The 21,407-nt window shown below is 44.6% G+C and overlaps 1 protein-coding gene across 1 annotated transcript in view; it reads left to right on the forward strand.

Annotated features, from left to right (window-relative positions):
• Positions 1-21,407, forward strand: part of arhgef2a (Rho guanine nucleotide exchange factor (GEF) 2a) — a 134,784-nt gene that overhangs the window by 66,439 nt on the left and 46,938 nt on the right. Inside the window, exons 12-14 of the mRNA XM_083646542.1 lie at positions 3,832-4,003; positions 13,441-13,517; positions 21,077-21,249. Of these exons, the coding sequence (XP_083502668.1) occupies positions 3,832-4,003; positions 13,441-13,517; positions 21,077-21,249 (422 nt within the window). The remainder of the gene's footprint in view (positions 1-3,831; positions 4,004-13,440; positions 13,518-21,076; positions 21,250-21,407) is intronic.

The following is a 21,407-nucleotide window of genomic DNA, read 5'->3' on the forward strand; positions in this document are numbered from 1 at the left end:
ACATACCGCAGCTGTTGTTTGAAACGAGAAAGAAGGAGGAAAGGAGGAAAAACAGAGAAACGCGCTTCCTTGTAGAGAGGAAAAAACGCCATTGAAACGCCGCTCGGCGCGCTGCACTGCTGCCTTGCTGCAGGGCGAACCTGGATTGCCTAGTCAAACCCGTGACGAACATGATCGATCCGGTTCCAGCAGCGCCTGGTCCCAAAGCCAAGCCGGACCCGTTCCTGTGTGTGTCTCGCAGCATTCGTCCCAGCCCGAACATGCTAAAAGCTCACTTTTTTTTTCCTGGTGAACCCAGAGACGTACATCTTCATTTTGAGGTATTGCAAATCACTTTGGTGCTAATAGATAATTTACTGTGGGTCTTGAAAGATGACCAACAATTATGAAAATCTTTGGCCTGTGCTAAATATTGGCAGTCCTAAACTGGCCATGAATGAGTTAATTACCATCAAAGGACGTGTTTCTAATTAAAGTGGTAATTAAAAGAAAAATATATATTTTGAGTGCTAGAAATTAGCAAACATTTGCCCTTGCACTGACTTGGATGGTCCCCAGATAAAGCCGCACCAGCCATGTAAGGAAAAAGTGCCTCCAAACGAGTTGTTTTGACTTCCGTGATTTTGTGACATCACAAAGTAACTAATTTCATTTACAACTGAATGTGGAATGTGGAAGACCAAACCTTGTTGTCTGTAGCATAGCTGTGTAGAATGGGAATATTTACAGAAAACAATACCAAAGATGGTTCTATCCCAACAGATCATCTCATCTATTTTTATCTGAACTTATCTTATCTGATCTGATCTGATCTGATCTCACTTCATCTTATCTCATCTCTCATCTTATCTTATCTGATGTAATCAAAACAGCACAATGAGGGGAGAGACAGAGCACATAGAGAAGTCCCACAGAGGCTGGATCTGAGTGGGGTTTTTGCAACATAATTCATAACCTTGTTTTAAATACCCATGAGACATGTTTTATACATTTGAAAATAGCATGATATGGGACTATGGCAGTGGTTCCCAACCTTAGGGTCGCAACCCTAAGTGGGGTTGCCTGGAATTCAAATAGGGTCGCCTGAATTTATTTTTCTTGATTTTTATTTTTTTTTAACACCACACACAATTTAGTACTACCGTCCTTATTGGTTTTGTGTGTGTGTGATTTAGGGGTCTGACATTTTTTAGGTCCCAAATTTGGCCCTGGCCTGGTCATTTTTTTGGTGTGTTTTAGAAAAGTGTGACACTCGCCATGCTCGGGTCACTTCCTGTCCCCCAATACACATACAGTAATGTGTACACATGTCTGGTTAAGGACAGTTTCCGTCCTCCATTGACTTCCATTCAAAAGTTGGAAATTGGAAAAAAAAATCACTCACATTATGTTTTTATCCTTTCCTCCTGGACCAAAGGCCTTCGAATTGTCAAATAAAAATATATGTTGGGGTTTGTTGAAGATTTGTGAAAAGTACATGACATCAAAGTCGATGTCTTCGTTTTCCCATTGGTTTCCATGTAAAAATGTTGACTTATTTTTGGAATTCCAGCCATTTTCCACAAAAGTCATGAATTCCCTGATGTTAGGGATTCATCCTGGAGTGGGGGCTTCAAATTTGTGGTTTTTACTGTGTTTTACTATTTTCCATGTTTTGGCTCCACGTCGGGCACTTAGCAGTTTACATGAAATGTATGGTAAATGGATCTCTATGCCAAACCTGGGGAAATGGGGGAAAATGCTCAAACACACTAAAAGCTACAAGTTTGAGGCCTTACCTCCATGATGAATGCAAAAAAATGCAAAAATAAATTCAGAAAAAATTCCTGGAAGTGAAAAAAGGACACTTTTGGCATTTTGGCTTAAGTAGCCAGTGCCAACCTGGCATTTGAGGGGTTACAATTCTGACTAAAGGTCCTTACACATCGGGAGCATTTTTTCGTGCGATTAATTTGCATGTCAATAATATTTTCCGAACCTATATCAGTCAATGCAACCGTGCATACCAACGGCGAAGTTTCGCTGAGCGTTATTGTGGTGTTTATTTTTTCGAACCGTGGTCGATTTTTCAGAAATTCGCTTCTGACGTGTACACATCTGTGGCTGTGATTGACAGGTGGGTCAAAACTCGCATCGCAATTTCGTGCCGTATATTCGCATCGCTCTTGATGTGTAAGGACCTTAAGAATGAAATGTTGGTACCTATCCACCTTATTTTTGGCGGCCATTTTTGCCTGATCTGCATGATGGGTGCTTCTTCCAGTGTGATCCTCCCAGCCTTGTTGCTGACAGCTTGACACCCGTCTGGGCGAACGGAGCAAATCACTAATCAGGTCCAGCTTGGCAAAAATCTCGTCGATAAATATCCCTTTAAGAGCGCAGTGCATTCATGGGTAATCGCCTGCTGTGGCTAATATTAACCATTTCGAGTAACACTGTTTCCATACGGATCACCAGCGTTAGTTTGTTGTTTATAACGTGGCTATATTCATAACGTTTTCTATCTCGGATGCGTTATTTCGAATCGCACATAGGTTCCGCCTGGCGCAACCTACAGTATGTGGGTTTCAGGACGAAACAGACTTGAGCCACTAACGTCATCTTAAGAGCACAATATTCCTGGAATGCAAGTTTAACTAAAAAGTTGTCCTCTGCATTCTACATAAAATTAAGATATTACGGGTTGTTTTATTTTGTATGTTACATACTTATTGACCAAGTTATGTTCAATTCAGCCAGGGTACAAGAGACTGAGTGTAGGTGGCCATCCTTTCAAATCAAGTAGAATACATTAGGAAATGGCAAGCTGCAACAATGAGTCACGTTAAACCGGACCTTGTACGCACAATTATTTTTTACAGTGGGGCATTTCAAAAATAAGGTGGATAAGTTACCAATGAGTTGAGTTGAGTTGAGTTTACTTTTTCTCGAACAATCAACCATATAAAATACAATAAAAAGGATAAAACACAAAACACAAAACATAAACATTTGAATCTAACAAATTTCCTCAAAAAAGCAAAACAATTGAGTTCGAGAAGGAGCAGAAGGAAGCAAATGCTTATCTAGTCCTGCCACTTTCTTCACAATATCATAACAAATCTCTTACAATGTTAAAATAAAAATAGAATAAAGAAAGTAAGACGAAAGTAAGATGAAAGTTAAAAAAAATCACATTAATCCCTATAGAGGACAGTTTCCATCCTCCAACCAGACATGTGTACACAATAAACTAACCAGACACAAGGGTTAGGGTCACTTGCAATTTTGTTTTTTTTTAGTTTTGAGTTTAAAGTGATAATAAGATTTCAGTTTTGTTCTCTTGGGTGACACCTATGGCGGTGGGTGGTAATTGCAGGTGAGATCCAAACTGTAGCACTATGTGACATCACTAATGTCACATAATGTCACTATATACTGCAAAGGCTTCCATCAATGGACCATAGCCTCAATCAACATTGTGACTATTTGTTAGATAAAAATCTTTTAGATTATAACTTTAAATCAGGATTCTACGATAAAGTCAGAATTCTGAGATTAAAGTTAGAATTCAAAGTTACTGTCTGAATTTTGAGAAATAAATCCGAATTGTGAGATTAAAGTCAGAATTCTCAGATTAAAGTCAGAATTCTGCGGGGGAAAGAAACATACTATATCACTGATGATATCACTGATTATGTTATTGATGGTGTACCGGAATTTGAATGTCTCGGGTCCCTAGATTTTTGTGACGTCAAAATAGGGTCACAACTCAAAAAAGGTTGCGAACCCCTGGACTATGGTATGGTTTTGGACTCCAGATTGAAGAGGATTAATTTTGTCCTGGTGTAGGTGGAGGATCTGGAGAGGACACAGAGGCTGCAGGAGTTGGCGGCCCGGGTGGACCCGCGGGCCCAGGCCAAGGTGAGGGGGGGGGGGCTGTTCAGGGCCGCAGAGCTGCTCCGCCGCAGGCTGCTCCATGAAGGAACCCTGCTCTGGAAAAACCCTGGGTCCAGGCTCAAAGGTAGGCTACACAACACTTATTTTGCCCTGGTCTAAGTGCACATTCACACCATACGCCAAAGCAATGCCAAAGACACGCCAAAGCCATGCAGTTTCAATACACTACTTGCACAACTCCACTACTTCCTGAAATGAGTACGGCATCTCGGTTTCCTGTCCTACACTATTGGATGAACTGATTAATGTCAGGTGTGCCTGACTGCTGCAGTCACAACAACAGTGATCAGGCACACCTGACATTAATCAGTTCATCCAATAGTGTAGGACAGGAAACCGAGATGCCCTACTCATTTCAGGAAGTAGTGGAGTTGTGCAAGTAGTCTATTCAGCATCCTTATTAACAGGCGAGTCCGTTCACACCGGCCACACACCACGCCATGCTGACACCACGCCAAAGCCACGCTGATCCGATAGTTTCATCTTCTGTTCTATTTTCCAAGTGTACAGCATGCTGATCCCAAGCTGCCAGGCAGGCAGTCAATGCAATTTGTGAGGGGCTGGAGCAGCAGCCCCGAACCGGCCACTGAGGAAAAGAGACTGTTTCCTGCGTGACCGCTTTGGCATCAGATCAGCTTGATGTCTGCTTCAAGCTTCAGTTCAGCATGGCTTTGGCATATGGTGTGTTCGGCCAGTTAGGCTACGTTCAGACAGACAGAAGTTGCTCAAATCTGAAATCCCCCCCCTCCCCAAGTGTTTTTTTCTTCTTCTTTTTCATGACTGTCTGAACTGCACAAATCACATGGAATCTGATCTTTTCAATTCGGATTCGGGCAACTCTCATGTGATGTTACATCAGACTAGCGAATACCCGTCCCCTGGCCATTTAGTCAGCTCACAGAGTTGGCATGCAGTCTCTCCTCTCTCTCCCCAGATTGTTTTCATAGTCCACTTCGCAGGCTGATTCTAACTCCAGTCAGCTGTGCTCCTCCACTGAGGTGGGCTCCATCAGTAGCTAACCACTGGAGCTCTCCATGGTGCTGAATCTGTGTTGACTCATTTGGGCCACTGATTACCCATTTTTGCCCATTTATTTAGCCCTAATTAAAAAAAATCAGGCTCCCTTAGGTCACCCGCAGGGGTGCTCTTTACACTTCCTGTAAGATTCAGTGCAATCGCACGTAAAATGGCATAGCTGTGGCCGGACACAATTTGCTCACTCACACACACACACACACACACACACACACACACACACACACACACACATACACACACAAACACACACACACGCACACACGCACTCACGCATACACACGCACACGCACGCACACACACACACACACACACACACACACACACACACACACACACACACACACACACACACACACACACACACACACACACACAACACTCACACACACACACACACACACACACACACACACACACACACTCATACACACACACTCTCTCACACACACACACACACACACACACACAAGTCAAGTCAAGTCAACTTTATTTATATAGCACATTTACATACAGCAGCAGCTGAAACCAAAGTGCTTCACTGGCGAGGGGCAAATAAGGAGCACAAGGTATAGGTGCAAAACAGGTAGGTGTAAAAAATACTGAATAAAGTGCAACACAATACAAGTACTGAAGGCAATTAAAAGGAGAGAAGAGAAGGACTAAAAACAATAAAACAATAGACCCCTTATACAGCTGTCAACATTGGAGCTGCGCGCGCATCGTGTAGGCAAAAAGCCGTGAGCCCAGCATTGACAGACACAGAGAGCTGTGTAAAATCCCCGCTGTCAGGACTGCTCTGTGCCCATCTGCGACACACAGTTAGATTTTAGTTTTAAAATGCAGTTCTCGGCTTACTACCACAGCTTATCGCCTAGTGATAAGCAATGTTATGCATCGAAATTAACGTTGGTTAATGGGATACGTCTTACAGACCCATACGCACTGGTGCTGTCAATTGGCCAAGCCTAGAGTGGCCAGCAATACATATTGTGCATTCCTTTATAACTGGGGATAGCGTAGATAATTATATTAAGATATATTGTTATGTTGATAATGCACACAACTCAATAATGACATTATGTAACGTTACTTGGTCGTTAACCGAGCGATGTGGCTGAGCAGCCTACAGCTACAGGCAGCTTACCTGATTATGAAATGAGCACTACAAAGTCGGGCATTTTTAATTATGTCCTCGTTCCAATCAGTTCAACTCAATAATGACATTATTTAACGTTACTTGGTTGTTAACTAACCGAGCGATGTGGCTGTTACTAGCAGCCTACAGCTACAGCTTACCTGATATGAAATGAGCGAGCACTGCAAAGTCGGGCATTTTTAATGATTTCTTCTTTCGGCTTGCAACCAAAGATGCCTACGGTTGTTGTGTTCTATTGCGTGTGTGGCTGTGTATGTTCCCTCGAGTTGCCGTAGAACAGGATATGTGGGGAGAAGCTTGTTATAACGTTACAGCCTGGCTCTATCGTTTATTATTTTATTAACCAAGTCTGGATAGGCGGACCCGAATACTTTGCTACAATAGCTTTCCGATTCTCAAGATTCAAGATTCAAGATTTTTATTGTCACTCCATGTTACAAGTACCACGTGTGAAATTCTTGTGCAGTGGACTCCGTTTACGACATAGTACAAATAGGCAACAGGCAATAAGTAATAGGCAATAAGAATAGGCATCAATAGGCAATAAGACAGCAATAAGGCAATAAGAAATAGGCATCTATAAGCAATAAGACAAGTCGGTGGCTTATACGACAGTGGCATATTCATTGCACATAGGTGCACATGTCATGTGCATACGTTAGACGTGTTCAGACATTCCAAATTCGACGTTTTATACATACATGTGCAAATAGCATGTACCTTATTAAACATACACTTAAATTTACAATTAAACGTTAGGCACCTTATTAAACATACACTTAAATTTACAATTAAACGTTAGGCATCCGTAATAGTAGCAGCTGCAGTACGGTACGGTACGACTACTGCACTATTTGTGCATATTTAGGAGTCTCGTGGCCTGCGGGAAGAAACTGTTCCTCAAGCGATTTGTGCGTGTTTTTGGAACCCTGTATCTCCTCCCTGAGGGTAGCAGGGAGAACAGGCTGTTGTGGGGATGGTTTGTGTCTTTGATGATCTTCAGGGACCTCCTGAGGCACCGCTGGTTGTACAGTTCGTGCAGTTCTGGCAGTTTCCTGTTACGTGCTGGGCCGCGCGCCTCACCCTCCGTAGCGCTCTGCGGTCCATGGTGGTACAGTTCCCGTACCAGGCGGTGAAGCCGCCTGTCAGCAGGCTTTCAATGGTGCCTCTGTAGAAGTCCCCGAGGATTTCTTTCCTCAGCCCGAATTTCTTCAGGCGCCTGAGTCCGTGTAGTCGCTGTTGGGCCTTTTTGACAACAGTGGCGGTGTGGCCGGCCCAGGTCAGGTCCTGGTGGATGTTGACTCCCAGGTACTTGAAGCTGTCCACCCTTTCCACCACTGTGCCGTTGATGGTGATTGGGGGGTGTGCGCCCCCCCCTCTCCTGTAGTCTACAATGATCTCCTTGGTCTTGGAGACGTTCAGGGAGAGGTGGTTGTCCTGGCACCATTGTTCCAGTACCCCCACCTCCTCTCTGTAGGCCGTCTCGTCGCCCCCCGAGATCAGCCCCACGACCGCTGTGTCGTCTGCAAACTTCACAATTGTGTTTGAAGTTTGAGTCGCCACGCAGTCGTGGGTGTAGAGGTCGTACCAGAAGGGGATCCCACTGCACAACACGAAGACATGTCTAGCTCGTCTAGTTTTCCAGCCAGTGGAAAACTACTTGCCAGGGCTGCACGGAGTCTGTCTTTCTGCCTCCGTCTTGCGCATCGACGCTGTGTGATGTCAGTGTGACGTAGTCGTATAAGGGGTCTATGAACAATAAAAACAATAAAAGCCAGGGACCTATTGAAAGCTAGGTGGGGGGAAAGGCCAGGGAGAACAGGTGAGTTTTTAGTTGGGACTTAAAAACCTCTAGAGTCTGGGCGGCCCGTACGTGGAGGGGAAGGCTGTTCCAGAGCTTCAGTGCAGCAGCCGAAAAGGCTCTGTCCCCCCTGGTTTTTAGCCTGGTTCTGGGCACCACCAGCAGTGACTGGTCTGCTGACCTAAGGGATCTGGAGGGGGTGTGGCGGTCCAGGAGCTCGGAGAGGTAGAGAGGGGCCATTCCATTTAGTGCTTTAAAAACGGTCAGGGCTATTTTAAAATCAATGCGGAAACGCACAGGCAGCCAGTGCAGCGAGGACAGAACTGGGGTGATGTGCTCATGTTTCTTTGTCCTCGTAAGGAGGCGCGCAGCCGCGTTTTGGACAAGTTGTAGGCGGCGGAGCAGGGACTGGTCGATCCCCGCGTAAAGTGCGTTGCAATAGTCAAGGCGAGTGGTGACAAAGGCGTGTATCACCCTCTCCAGGTTCTTCTGGGAGAGGTAGGCCTTTGTTTTGGCCAGGAGCCTAAGATGATAGAAGCTGTTTTTTACAACAGACCTGACTTGCTTTTCAAATTTAAAAGCACTGACTCAGAGGTTTCTGACTGAGGTGGAGAGGTTGGAACCCAGGGGGCCAAGAGCTTCGACGAGGGGGGCCGGGGGGACACTGTTAAAAACAATAACCTCCGTTTTTTTCTTGTTTAGGGTCAGAAAGTTGTCGGACATCCAGCACTTTATGTCGGCCAGGCAGTCGAGCAGAGGCTGTATTGTAGTTTCCCCTTTTAGGGGAAGGTAAACCTGCACGTCATCGGCGAAACAATGAATAGAAATATTGAATTTCGCCAGGATCTGACCTAGAGGCAGCATGTTCAGCAGGAAGAGGGCGGGGCCCATAATCGATCCTTGGGGCACCCCACAGGTGAGGGGGGCCACAGAGGAGGAGAGGTCACAGAGTTGGACGGAAAAAGTCTGGTTGCTTAGATAGGACCGGAACCAGTCCAGGGCGACGCCCCTGATACCTACACAATGCTCAAGTCGAGCTAGTAGAATCGTGTGATCCACAGTGTCGAATGCGGCTGTGAGATCAAGGAGCAGCAGGATAGAGGGGTTACCTGCATCGGCGGGTAGAATAAGGTCATTGAAGACACGGAGAAGGGCCGTTTCAGTGCTGTGGCGCGGTTTAAAGCCAGACTGGAATTTATCATGTAGGTTATATTGCTCAAGGAAAGATTGTAGTTGTAAGTGGACTATGCGCTCCAGGACTTTTGACAGAAATGGTAATTGGGAGATCTGAAATTTGCAAGGACAGAGGGATCGAGGTTAGGCTTTTTTATCCAGGGCTGGACCATAGCATGCTTGAAGGCAGCCGGGACGCAGCCAGTGCTGAGGCAGGTATTTAGCAGCCGTAGTATGACGGGGAGGACAGTGTCAGGGACTTCCTTAAGAAGAGGGGCAGGTAGTGGGTCGCAGGTGTTTAATGACGTCGGAGAGAGAGGAGAGGGAGGCCGGTACAAACTGGTCAAAGACAGCAGGCAGGGGGTGAGGGGGAAGAGGAGGGGGTGGGGGGGGGGGACGAGAGGGGGAGGGAGAGGGGTCTGAGGGCAGAGACTTTACTGATGAAGAAATTGAGGAAGCTTTCACATAGGACAGGTGAAGGCACAACAGAGGGGTCTCGCAGGGGTTAATGAGAGAGTTGAGGACCTTGAACAGAACCTGGGGTTTATTGCAGTTACTTGTGACTAGGTCGGAGATGTACATAGTTTTTGCAGTTTTGACAGCCGTTTGGTAGGTGGACAGAGTGTTGCACAGGATTTGAAGGGAGACGTGCAGCCTATCCTTCCTCCACTTTCTCTCAGCGCGTCTGCATGCGCATCTAAGAGCGCGCATGGAGTCATTTAGCCAGGGTGTCGGGAGAGTTTTCCTGCACTTGGACTTAAGAGGTGCAACAGTATTTAGGATATCAGTGCATGACTCATTTAACATGGAGAGAAAGTCATCTACATCAATGGGGATACAGTTTGCATCCAGGACACAGATTGGGGAACTGGCAAAGGCGTCGGAGAACTGAACAGCAGTGTCAGGGGTAATCATACGAGATCGTTGCATGGATACATGAGAAGATATAGCAGAGCAGGGAGTTGTGATGGAAAACACAATAGGTGAATGGTCAGAGATACCAGCAGCACATCAGTTATATTGACAGATAATCCAAAAGATAATACGAGGTCAAGAGTGTGTCCTTTTTCGTGCGTCGGGGCCATGACGGATTGAGTGAAGTTAAATGATTCAATGAGGTTTAGAAAGTCTCGAGACAGGGGATGCGATGGGCAGCATAGCATACATGGATATTAAAATCGCCACAAAGGAGAATATGATCATATCGCACCATTAATCCAGAGAGGAAGTCCGTAAGGTAATTTATGAAGTCCTTGTTGTATTTGGGCGGGCGGTATATGACGGCGCAAAACACAACAGGTGACAGATTCAGTTAAAATGACTGCAATTCAAAGCTAGCATAATTAGCCGCCGGCTGTGACAGACGGCAGCGAAAGGTGGATCTACACACCGAGGCTAGCCCTCCACCTCTGCCAGAGGAGCGAGGGGAGCTTAAAAAGGCACAGTCAGGAGGAAGGAGCTCGGAGAACGGCAAAAACTCACCCGTCTGGAGCCAAGTCTCTGTTATAAACATGAAATCCAGGCCACGGGAGGTGAAGAAGTCATTCAGGAGGAAAGTTTTGTTGGCTATCGACCTAGCATTTAGCAGAGCTAAGTGGATGCTAAGCTCTGCGCTAGCCGAGGCGCGTTTCAGCGGCCGAAGAACATCAAAATCCACACCGCCACTGAGTCTGCGGGCCCGCAGTCTACAGTAGTGGCACGGGGGATCCGGTGCCAGCCCCGGGGGAACGGGCCGGCCAGGGAACACAGCCGAATTCGGGCACAGTGGCGCGCCAGGTGCGGGCGGGCCAGGTGTTGTCATCGGGCCGGACGAGGAGGCGGCAGCAGGCAGGCCAGGTGCCGTCATCAGGCCAGAAGAGGAGGCGGCAGAAGGCAGGCCAGGTGCCGTCATCGGGCCAGACGAGGAGGCGGCAGCAGGCAGGCCAGGTGCCGTCATCGGGCCAGACGAGGAGGCGGCAGAAGGCAGGCCAGGTGCCGTCATCGGGCCAGACGAGGAGGCGGCAGAAGGCAGGCCAGGTGCGGTCATCGGGCCGGGCAAGGGAGCAGCAGCAGGCGGGCCAGGTGTTGTCATCGGGCCGGGCGAGGGAGCAGCAGCAGGCGGGCCAGGTGCTGTCATCAGGCCAGACGAGGAGGCAACAGCAGGCGGGCGGGCCAGATGCTGTCATCGGGCCCAGCGAGGAGGCGGCGGCAGGCGGGGCAGGCCGCGGGCCAAGCGGTGTTGGCAGCCCGGCATCAGGAGGAGCACACACACACACACACACACACACACACAGACACACACATACACTCATACACACACACACACATGATGCAAGATTGTGCGCAGGCATCGACCTGATCGGTCGCTTGTTGCAGCTGCTCCGCTCGTTTTTGCACTCTTATGTAATTATATTGTAATGATCGCTGTTTTTCTGTCACTTAACGTGTGTATATATAGTGTAAATAGTATAACCGTCTGAAACCATGTGGTTTAGAGTTTACCGTATTTTTGACTGGATTACTCCTTTTGGAGGGACTCGCCTGGGGACAGCAGCTGACCCTACAACACGAGGCTATTGTGTACAGCAGGCAACACCTGATTGTGCTCCGCCCGCCGGCTGGCGGAGCGGTGATTACGCACCATATCTCCGAGGAGATAAGGAAGAATGCCGCGGAAGGAGGGGGAAAGGACGAAGGGCGAGACAGAGGAAGACAGAGGCCAGGAGGGAGCGAAGGAGATTTAAGCCATATCTCCCCTCGCTTATCATGGGCAATGTAAGATCTCTGGCGAATAAAATGGAAGAGTTAATGGTGTTGGCTAGGAGCCAGAGGGAATTCCGCGAATGCAGCGTCATGTGTTTTACGGAATCATGGCTGCACAAGGACATCCCTGATAACAACGCATCAATTGACGGCTTTCAGACGGTCCGGGCTGACCGTGATTGTGCCATGAGCGGTAAACGTAAAGGAGGGGGGCTTGCTGTACTCATCAACAACAGATGGTGTAATCCTGGTCATATCAATATCAAGGAACGATCTTGTTCTCCTGACACTGAACTGTTAGCTGTGGGACTCCATCCATATTATCTACCAAGGGAATTTTCACATGCCATAGTAGTGGCGATATACATCCCCCCCCTCTGCTAACCCGACATCAGCGTGTGACATGACAAAAGCACTGCCCAACTTGAAACAGTATGTGAGCTGTCCCACCAGGGAAGATAAGACAATATCATCTATGGTGTAGTTACATGGAGTTTTTTTCCATCAGACGGCAGAGGGCGCCCCGCCCTGGCACACGCCAGGGGGCACGGTCATCCCACCACTTCAGGTGGGATGAAAAAACTCCATATAACCACACCATAGATGACATCACACCAACATCACGTGACACCTCTGATGAAGACTGCAGAAACAGCAGCTGAAACATGTCAGGTACAAACATTGCCTAACTGGCCTTTATAGATTAACTATTCTAAATAACAAATCAACTTGATTTGACTTGACTTGGCATTCACAGAATGTAGAAGAGACAGTCTGGCTTGAGAGACCAGTCACTGTGTGACTGGCCATTTAGTCAGGCCTCATTCACAGAGTTGGCATGCAGAATCTCCTCTCTCTCTCCCCAGAGGGTTTTCATAGTCCACTTCGCTGATTCAAACTCTGCTCAGCTGTGAGCTGCTCCACTCTGAAGCACCCGTGGGCTCCTCCACTCTGGAGCTCTCCATGGTGCTGAACCTGTCTTCGGCCATTTTGGCTACTAATTAGCCATTTTTTCCCATTTAGTCGGTCCTAATTACCTAATTAAAATTCCGGCTCCGTCACCAGCAGAGGTGCTCTTTCCACTTCCTGAAAGATTCAGTCCGATTGCACGTAAAATGGCATAGCTGTGGCCGAACACAATTCTGCTCACAAACACACACACTCAGAGACACTTTGCATTCTTATTATAGGATACAATATAGGTCTGATTGTTTGGAATGCGATATCAGTGTGAACAGACATGTGACATCAGGATTCATGCGACTCTAGATCGAGATTCGTCACAATTCTGCGCTGGCGGGAGTCACTCTGTGAATACAAACATGGAAGACAGCTGAGATGGAGCACTCCATGGAGGGACACTGAGCTGTTTACTTTCTGTAGGAGAGCAGGGCCACAGAAGAACGTGACTGCATTGTCCGAGAAAAGTGAAGAGGCTTGAGGCTAAGTTTAAAGAAGCTAAAGAGTAAAGACTCAAACCTGTGTGTGTGTGTGTGTGTGTGTGTGTGTGTGTGTGTGTGTGTGTGTGTGTGTGTGTGTGTGTATGTATGTGTGCGTGCGTGCGTGTGTGTGTGTGTGTGTGTGTGTGTAGATGTACAGGTCCTACTGATGACAGACATCCTGGTATTCCTGCAGGAGAAAGACCAGAGGTATATCTTCCCATGTCTGGTAAGAAAACACACACACACACACACACACACACACACACACACACACACACACACACACACACACACACACACACACACACACGACAGGCAGTAGATGCTCAATTCACTCTACCTCTACCAAAAACCAATGCTCTGAAAAGAACGGTAATGTATAGAGCAGTTGCGTATTGGAATAATCTACCTAGTAATATAACGGTGGCAAGTAACACATTTTTGTTTAAAAAAAAGTTAAAACATGCAGTGATGAATAATGTGATAACTTTGGGTTATTAATTATTGTACTCATATGTTGAATTGTATTGTATTGTACTGCATTGTGCTATGTTATATTATATAACACTACACTGTACTAATTCATAAACTTCTGAAATGCATTATGTAATAGAGTGAGCTGATTCACTCTCTTGTTGTCTTTGTTGTTATAATTATCAACAATGTTACTGTATTATGTTTTATGTTATCTGTTTGGACCCCAGGAAGAGTAGTCTCACCTTGGTGCAGACTAATGGGGATCCACAATAAACAATAAACAATAAACACACAAGCGAGTAGGTGCGCGTTAAACCATTTTAAGGCCCGACATGGAGGCGAAGAACCACCCGATGCAAAGCACCTTAAAGCAGTGGTTCTCAAATGGGACCCAGGGGTCTGTGGCACTTTGCCAGGGGGTCCGCGAAAAGTTTTCAGGTAAATAAAAAAATATATAGGCTACTGTATATATATTGTTTTTTTTGGCAAAAGCTTCATAGTTCAACAAAACTAATTTATGCTTTAAATCTAAAATGGTTCATGGATTACATTCTAATCTAACAAACCTATCAATCCCGCTGGTCCCCCTAGGGGGATCGAAGCGGTAATCGCGTAAGTTAAATTTGGAAAATCCTGGAGCGAAAGGTCTGAAATTCAGCACAGGTTTTTTTTATGGTTTATTATGGTAATTCACGTTGCCAGAACTAGAAAAACATCGTCCTGGCACCCAGAAAATCAAGTACAACTCAATTGTCCATTAAGGTCCCCCTACACGACAATTTAATTCATTATAACCGCCTTTTTGAGACCTCCAGGAAATTCTTACAAAATTAATGTATTTCATTTTTTTCAGCGGGCATCCTGGACCAAATACCTTGAAATTTGACCTTAATATCTAACCTTGGGGTTGATTGAACATTTTGTGGAGTTACAAGGCTTCAAAATCCATTGCATAGTTTTCCCATTGATTTCAATGTTAATTTTGCAAAAAAACAACATTTTTTTTTCGACTCCCAGCTACTTTCCCCAAAAATAATTATTTTTCTGATCTTACACCTCTCAGCTCGAGTGAAGACATCAAATTTGTAGTTTCTATTGTGTTTGTTCCCCCCCCCTATTTGCCCAGTGTAGGCACAGCAACCAATTGCATGGAGATTTACATGAAATATACCCTACAGTGATCGTCATGGAAACATGGTCACATGACCTGGGAACGCGGATTTTCCGGTGCAAACTAATGATTTGAAGCCTTTAGACCGAGATTGATGGATGAATGAAGCTCGTTTGTGTTTTTTGTGAAAACTAGCTCGAAGTCGAAAATGGGCAGTTTCATGTTTTTTTTGTAAAACTTACTTTATTTGAAAGTACATCGTATCTCCGCGCCCGTTTGTTGTAGAGACTCGTGACGAGCATTTCTGGAATCGGCGTCGAAAATTGACTCTAGATCTCTAATCTTGTCGTGATCCATGGCGTTCTAAGAGCTTTCCGTGACTTCCGCTTTGAGACACGCAAAAGCAGCAGGATCCGATGCCCACGAAGGAGCCTCTTGGGCGGCGGAGGCGGTCAGAGCGTCATCCGTGGAGACCAGCTCTGAGCTCCCTCGCTCATGGCCTAAATGGTGTCGTTCAAGCGTGTGTTTTGAGCCGGATGTTCAACTACGGATATGAGGTAGGAGGAATGGAGTCAGGAAGGGATATGGATCGATAAAAAGTAAGGAAATAGTTAATTATAAATATAAAAAACAAGTACTAATATCAAGATCCATGAAAGTTAAAAAAATGCAAATTTGCAATTCTCAAAAGATGGAAGCTGGAAGAAAGTAATTCCTCCGCGAAAAATGTGACCAATCCACAGCTATGATAATCCCACCACCCCGCCACCAGATGGCATTCATGGGAAGGGGAAAAAAATCACATTTTGTGTTTTCAACTGAAAATTGTATTGTACAGTAAGTACAGTAAACTGGCATTCGAGGGGTTAAAATTCTGAGTAAGCATGAAATGTTGATATGAGGTATGAGAGATGAAGTTACCAATGGATAAGAATCAATAAAAAAAAATAATAATAATTAATTAAGACTATCAAAAATAAGAACTAATATCAAGGTCCCTGTCAAGGGACCAGTGGACGGTTAAGGGTTAGCGGGTTAGCGGGGTACAAGGGTTAAAAGTCAAGCACGTTACCGTGGAAACAATTAAGCTTAGCCCAAAATCACAAATCAGAATGAGGGGGTCCCCGGTATATTTTCTATCTTGTAAGGGGTCCTTGGCTGAAAAACATTTGAGAACCTCTGCCTAAGGGATAGTTTGGATTTTTGAATGTCGGGTTGTATGAGGTACTTATCGATAGTGGTCTACCCACAGTAGATTGCATCCAGTGCGCTTCCAGTTAGGAACAGCGGACAGGGAAACAGAGCTCTCTGCTTCTGTGACTGGGGGTCACACGCAAAAATGTAATTTAGCCACCTAAAAGAAGCCTCACCTAAACAAATCAATGTCACTGTACTGTACATGTATTCTATGTCATCTATATTTTGACAAATTTCAGCGCTTTACTTTGCTGTCAAACAGCCCTTTCATTTGGTGAATATGATCATGATGACGAAATGCTGTTCACCGTGGAGACAAGAGTATTATGCAGTAAATGCATTCCCTGTATAGTTAATATAGTTAATACATACATAGTTACATAGTTAATGTATAGTTAATATAGTTAATACATACATGGTTACATAGTTAATGTATAGTGTTAGGGTTGCCGTGAGTCATGTGGATTTAGGTGCGGATACTTAATGTCCAAGACACACTTGGTAACTGAAGTCTCGATAACTAGGAACGCTGTAGCACTTGAAAGCTGAGTCTGCAAAGTTCGAAGATGGAACTGTGCAGAAGGTTGCCGTGAGGTTAGTCTATGAACAACTACAGAGGACTTGCGGAGCACACCCTTATAGGTCCCGACTATGACATCACACTGCATTGTGACATCATCAGTAAGGCCATCAGAGACATGATTTTAGACACTTATGAATCATGACATCATCACCGTCTGCGACATCATCAGTCAAGTCAAGTCAAGTCAAATTTTATTTATATAGCACCTTTCATACACAAAGGCAATTCAAGGTGCTTTACAAAAAAATAATCGAAAAAACAAGCAGCAAAGCAATGCACATATAAAAAAACACATAAACAACACAGCCGACAGTTTTAGTTAAAATATATACTCAAATTAACAAACATGAAACATTATTTCTGTTTTAAATAAGTTACAAGGCATTCTTCAGTATTATTATTACATGTACAGTCCATTTGTTGGAAATGTACAGGAATTTTTTTTTTTTATTACAGGCCGAGAGAGGCAGTAGTTTAGTAGCAGTTAAAAGCAAGAGTAAACATAAAGGTCTTTAGCTTGGATTTAAAAATAGGCAGAGTAGGGGCAGATCTAATGTGTTCAGGGAGTTTGTTCCAGTTATGAGAGGCATAGTGGGAGAACGCGGCTTCACCATGTTTTGATTTGGTCCTCGGGACAATTAGTAGACCAGTGCCTGAAGATCTCAGGGATCTGGATGGTTCATAGTGTAGAAGCATTTCAGAGATGTAGTGTGGGCCTGACCCGTTGAGAGATTTGTAAACTATTAGCAGAATTTTAAAGTCTATTCTAAGATTTACTGGCAGCCAATGCAGGGATTTGAGAACTGGTGTAATGTGTTCAGCTTTCTTGGTTCTTGTTAGAACTCTAGCAGCCGCATTCTGAATGAGCTGTAGTTGTTTAATAGCTTTTTTGGGAAGACCATTGAAAAGACTGTTGCTGTAGTCTAGCCTGCTAGAAATGAAAGCATGAATTAGTTTTTCAAGATCTTGTTTGGACATATAGCCTCTAATCCTTGCTATATTTTTTAGATGATAGAAGGCAGATTTTCTTATAAGCTTGATGTGGGAGTTGAAATTTAGATCAGAGTCAATAATAATGCCAAGATTTTTTACCTGGTCCTTTGGCTTCAAAGATAGGGATTCGAGGTGAGCAGTAACTTTGAGCCTATCTTCTTTTTTGCCGAAGACAATTATCTCTGTTTTGTCTTTATTAAGTTGGAGAAAATTCTGGCACATCCAATCATTAATTTGCGCAAGGCACTGACACAGTGTCTCTATGGGGGCATAGTCATCCGATGAGAGGGCTATGTAGAGTTGGGTGTCATCTGCATAGCTATGATAAGCTATTTTGTTTTTTTGCATAATTAGGCCCAGAGAGAGCATATAAAGGTTAAACAGGACAGGACCTAAAATTGATCCTTGGGGTACCCCACATGTCATTTTGGTTTGGTCAGATGTGTAGTTGCCAATGGAGACAAAGTAGTTCCTGTCTTGCAGATAAGATCTGAACCACTCTAGGACCATGCCGGAAAGCCCGACCCAGTTTTCCAGTCTGTCCAATAGAATTTCGTGGTCAACCGTATCAAAGGCAGCGCTGAGGTCTAGTAACACTAAGATTGAGATTTTACCTGAATCAGTGTTCATTCGGATGTCATTTATAACTCTGATAAGCGCAGTTTCGGTGCTATGATGGGGTCGGAAGCCTGATTGGAAGGGATCTAGGAGGTCATTGGAGGATAGAAAGGTTTTGAGTTGTTGGTAGACAGTTTTTTCGAGTATTTTGCTAATAAAGGGAAGATTTGATATTGGTCTGTAATTGCTGATTATAGAGGGGTCGAGGCTACGCTTCTTTAGCAAGGGCTTAACAACTGCAGATTTAGAGATTTTGGAAAAATGCCTGTAAGAAGAGAGGTATTAATTATCTTCAGTATGTCGGTCGCCAGGCAACTGTAGACATTTTTTAGAAAGCTTGTTGGCAGGGTGTCTAGGCAACACGATGAGGATTTAAGGCCTCGTATCGTTTCTTCTAGTTTCTTGTGGTCAATGACATTAAACTGAGTCATGTTAATTAAGCACCTATTCTGTGGGTGCGGCGGAGCCACATTTGTTCTTGATGTGGAAATAGTTAGTCTGATATTTATAATTTTATCCCTAAAGAAGGTCGCAAATTCATTGCATTTGACATTGGATAGAAGATCAGGGGCAATTTGATGGCAATATGATGTCATAGATCAGTGATCTATGACATCATAGTAGGAATGATGACATCATCCTAACAGTACCCTCCCCTGGCGGGACGCTCCAAACTTGGAAGACGGAGCCAAAGGGGGTGTCGCAAGCTGAGCGGAGGAATACGGTAGTTGTACGGTTGGGAGAAAAAGCAGTGCCGAATGAAACTGCTGTTTTGCGGAAAAGTAAAGCGCTGAAAATTGTCAAAATAGAGCGTGCATGTACACAGATATCGATTTGTTTAGGTGGGCGTTGTTTTAGGTGGCTAAATTACGTTTTAGTTGTTGACCCCATGTACTTACAGAGAAAAGGCTGGTTTGGCTGCTGCTCTGAGTGCCGGGTCTTGTTCCACAATGCGCCCAGCCTCCAGAACACTGTACCTAATTAAGTTAGTGTATCAAACTAGCTGATAGGACCCCACTTCAAACAAACCGAACTATCCCTTTAAAGTCGCGCTGAACCCAAAAATGACTTTTCTTTTCTTTTAGTTCAAATACCTGGGTATGCAGTGCACCTATTTAATAATGTATGCAAAAAAATCACAAAAATCGAATTTCTTTAGTTTTTCACACTTTTTCACATCAAAAGTTCATTTTTCAAGATTTCATTGATTACAGGTCGCACTTGAAAATGAGATCCAGGTCTCAAGGTGATTCACCTGTATAAATATAAAGGTAAAAAAAAAAAAAAAAAAAAGTAATTTACAGTTTGCTGATGTCACCTAGTACTATCAAATGTCTACCCCATTTCAACCAATCATATCACGACATGCAGCTGTCAATCAAATCTTCATTTCAGGATAATTTTCTCTTCCAAATGAAGTAGAAAATGGCGCCTAGTGCCTGTCATCTGGCAGAATTCCTATCCCATAAACTAACTACTAACTTGGCCAATTGTATGAAACATGAACAAAAAACAAAAACTATAATCTCTAAGAATGCAAAGAAATGTAACTGGCTCGTTAAAACGCGCATTCCAGGAATATCGTATTTACAGAAATAGCGTAAATGGCGCGCGCTTGAGAGCGTGGTTGTCAGGGGTCGCCCGTCGGAGATTCCAGGCGGGCGGGCAGCACCCATGCATCGGATTGTCCGTTCGCTCCGCACGAAGCAGGTGGCTGCCTGGTACTCCGCGGATCCCACTTGCGTAGCACGACAACACGCTGAATCCCATTCGATTTGGGGGTGGAACACGCACCAATGCCAAAGCCAGTCGATAGAATTGTCAAATCAAATCATCGACACGTATATGGTCCGCCTCTCAATTTGTTTTCAGTCTCCGACGCTCGCGCTAGTGCATTCCGTTCCAGTTCACGTCGACTTTATGTCCATGTCCAAGTCAAGTCTCAAGTCTTTGAGGAAAAGTCTCAAGTCTAGTCTCAAGTCACTGTGTGTGACATAAGTGCGACTCATGTCCAAGTCTCCAGTCCAAGTCCCCATCTCTGGGCACTGATGACATCATCAGTGATGTCACAACACTGATGACATCATCAGTGATCTCACAACAATTGCTCAAGTGACATCACTGATGACATCACTGATGACATCATCATAAGTGTGTGTTTTCCCAGGATGGCGAGGGCATGTCCCACCGTTCCACAGGATGGTGAAGGCATCGATGCTCTAGGCTATACCTGAGGGCAGAATTCAAAATATTGTACAAAATTCAGTTTTTGAGATACAATTCTGAGATTTTACACACTTCAATTACAGTCACAGCAAAATGTTCTCTTTTTCCCCTGTGAAGTTTCTAGTTTTATTTAGCAAGAATTTGCAGTAGTTGTTTATAGTACCATTTACAGTAAAACATTTTGATGCACTGTGGGCTCAATTTTGGATCAAACAAAAATATGTCTGAGAAGAATAAAACCCTGCCGCTTCGCTGGCCCGGCCACTAATAATAATGGCAAATACAATAAGTGGCCCTGCTGCTTCGCTGGCTCAGCCACTAATACGTTTAGCGACTTTATTTTGATATCCCGATGAATTATTTTATACTGTATGCTTGTTGGTGTATTGTATTTTTTTATTTGTCGAATACATTTAATCAATCAATCAATCAGACCCTGTACTTTTTTACTTTTACTTCAGTAAACAAGTTGAATCACTACTACTTTTCCAGTCTTTTTTTTTTACATACAAGTAACTGTACTTGTACTTAAGTAAAGAATGTGTGTACTTTTCCCATCTCTTATCTGTCATCCTATCAGGACAAACCGCCAGTGCTGTCCCTTCAGAACCTGATAGTGAGGGACATAGCCAATCAGGAGCGAGGCATGTTTCTCATCACTGACTCCGCCCCTCCTGAGATGTATGAGGTCCACGCTGCCTCCAAGGAGGACAAGAAGGTCTGGATACGCTACATCCAGCACACTGTCAGCAAGTGGGTGCACACACACACACACACACACACACACACACACACACACACACAGTCTGAGTCTGGCTCAATATACTTGTGAAGACCATCCAACCATTCACAACATTTATTCCTTACAAGATACAAGATACTTTATTAATGCCACACTGCCACACTCCTTA

The sequence above is a fragment of the Poromitra crassiceps genome (genome assembly GCF_964638095.1).
Source record: "Poromitra crassiceps genome assembly, chromosome: 11".
NCBI lineage: Eukaryota > Metazoa > Chordata > Actinopteri > Beryciformes > Melamphaidae > Poromitra > Poromitra crassiceps.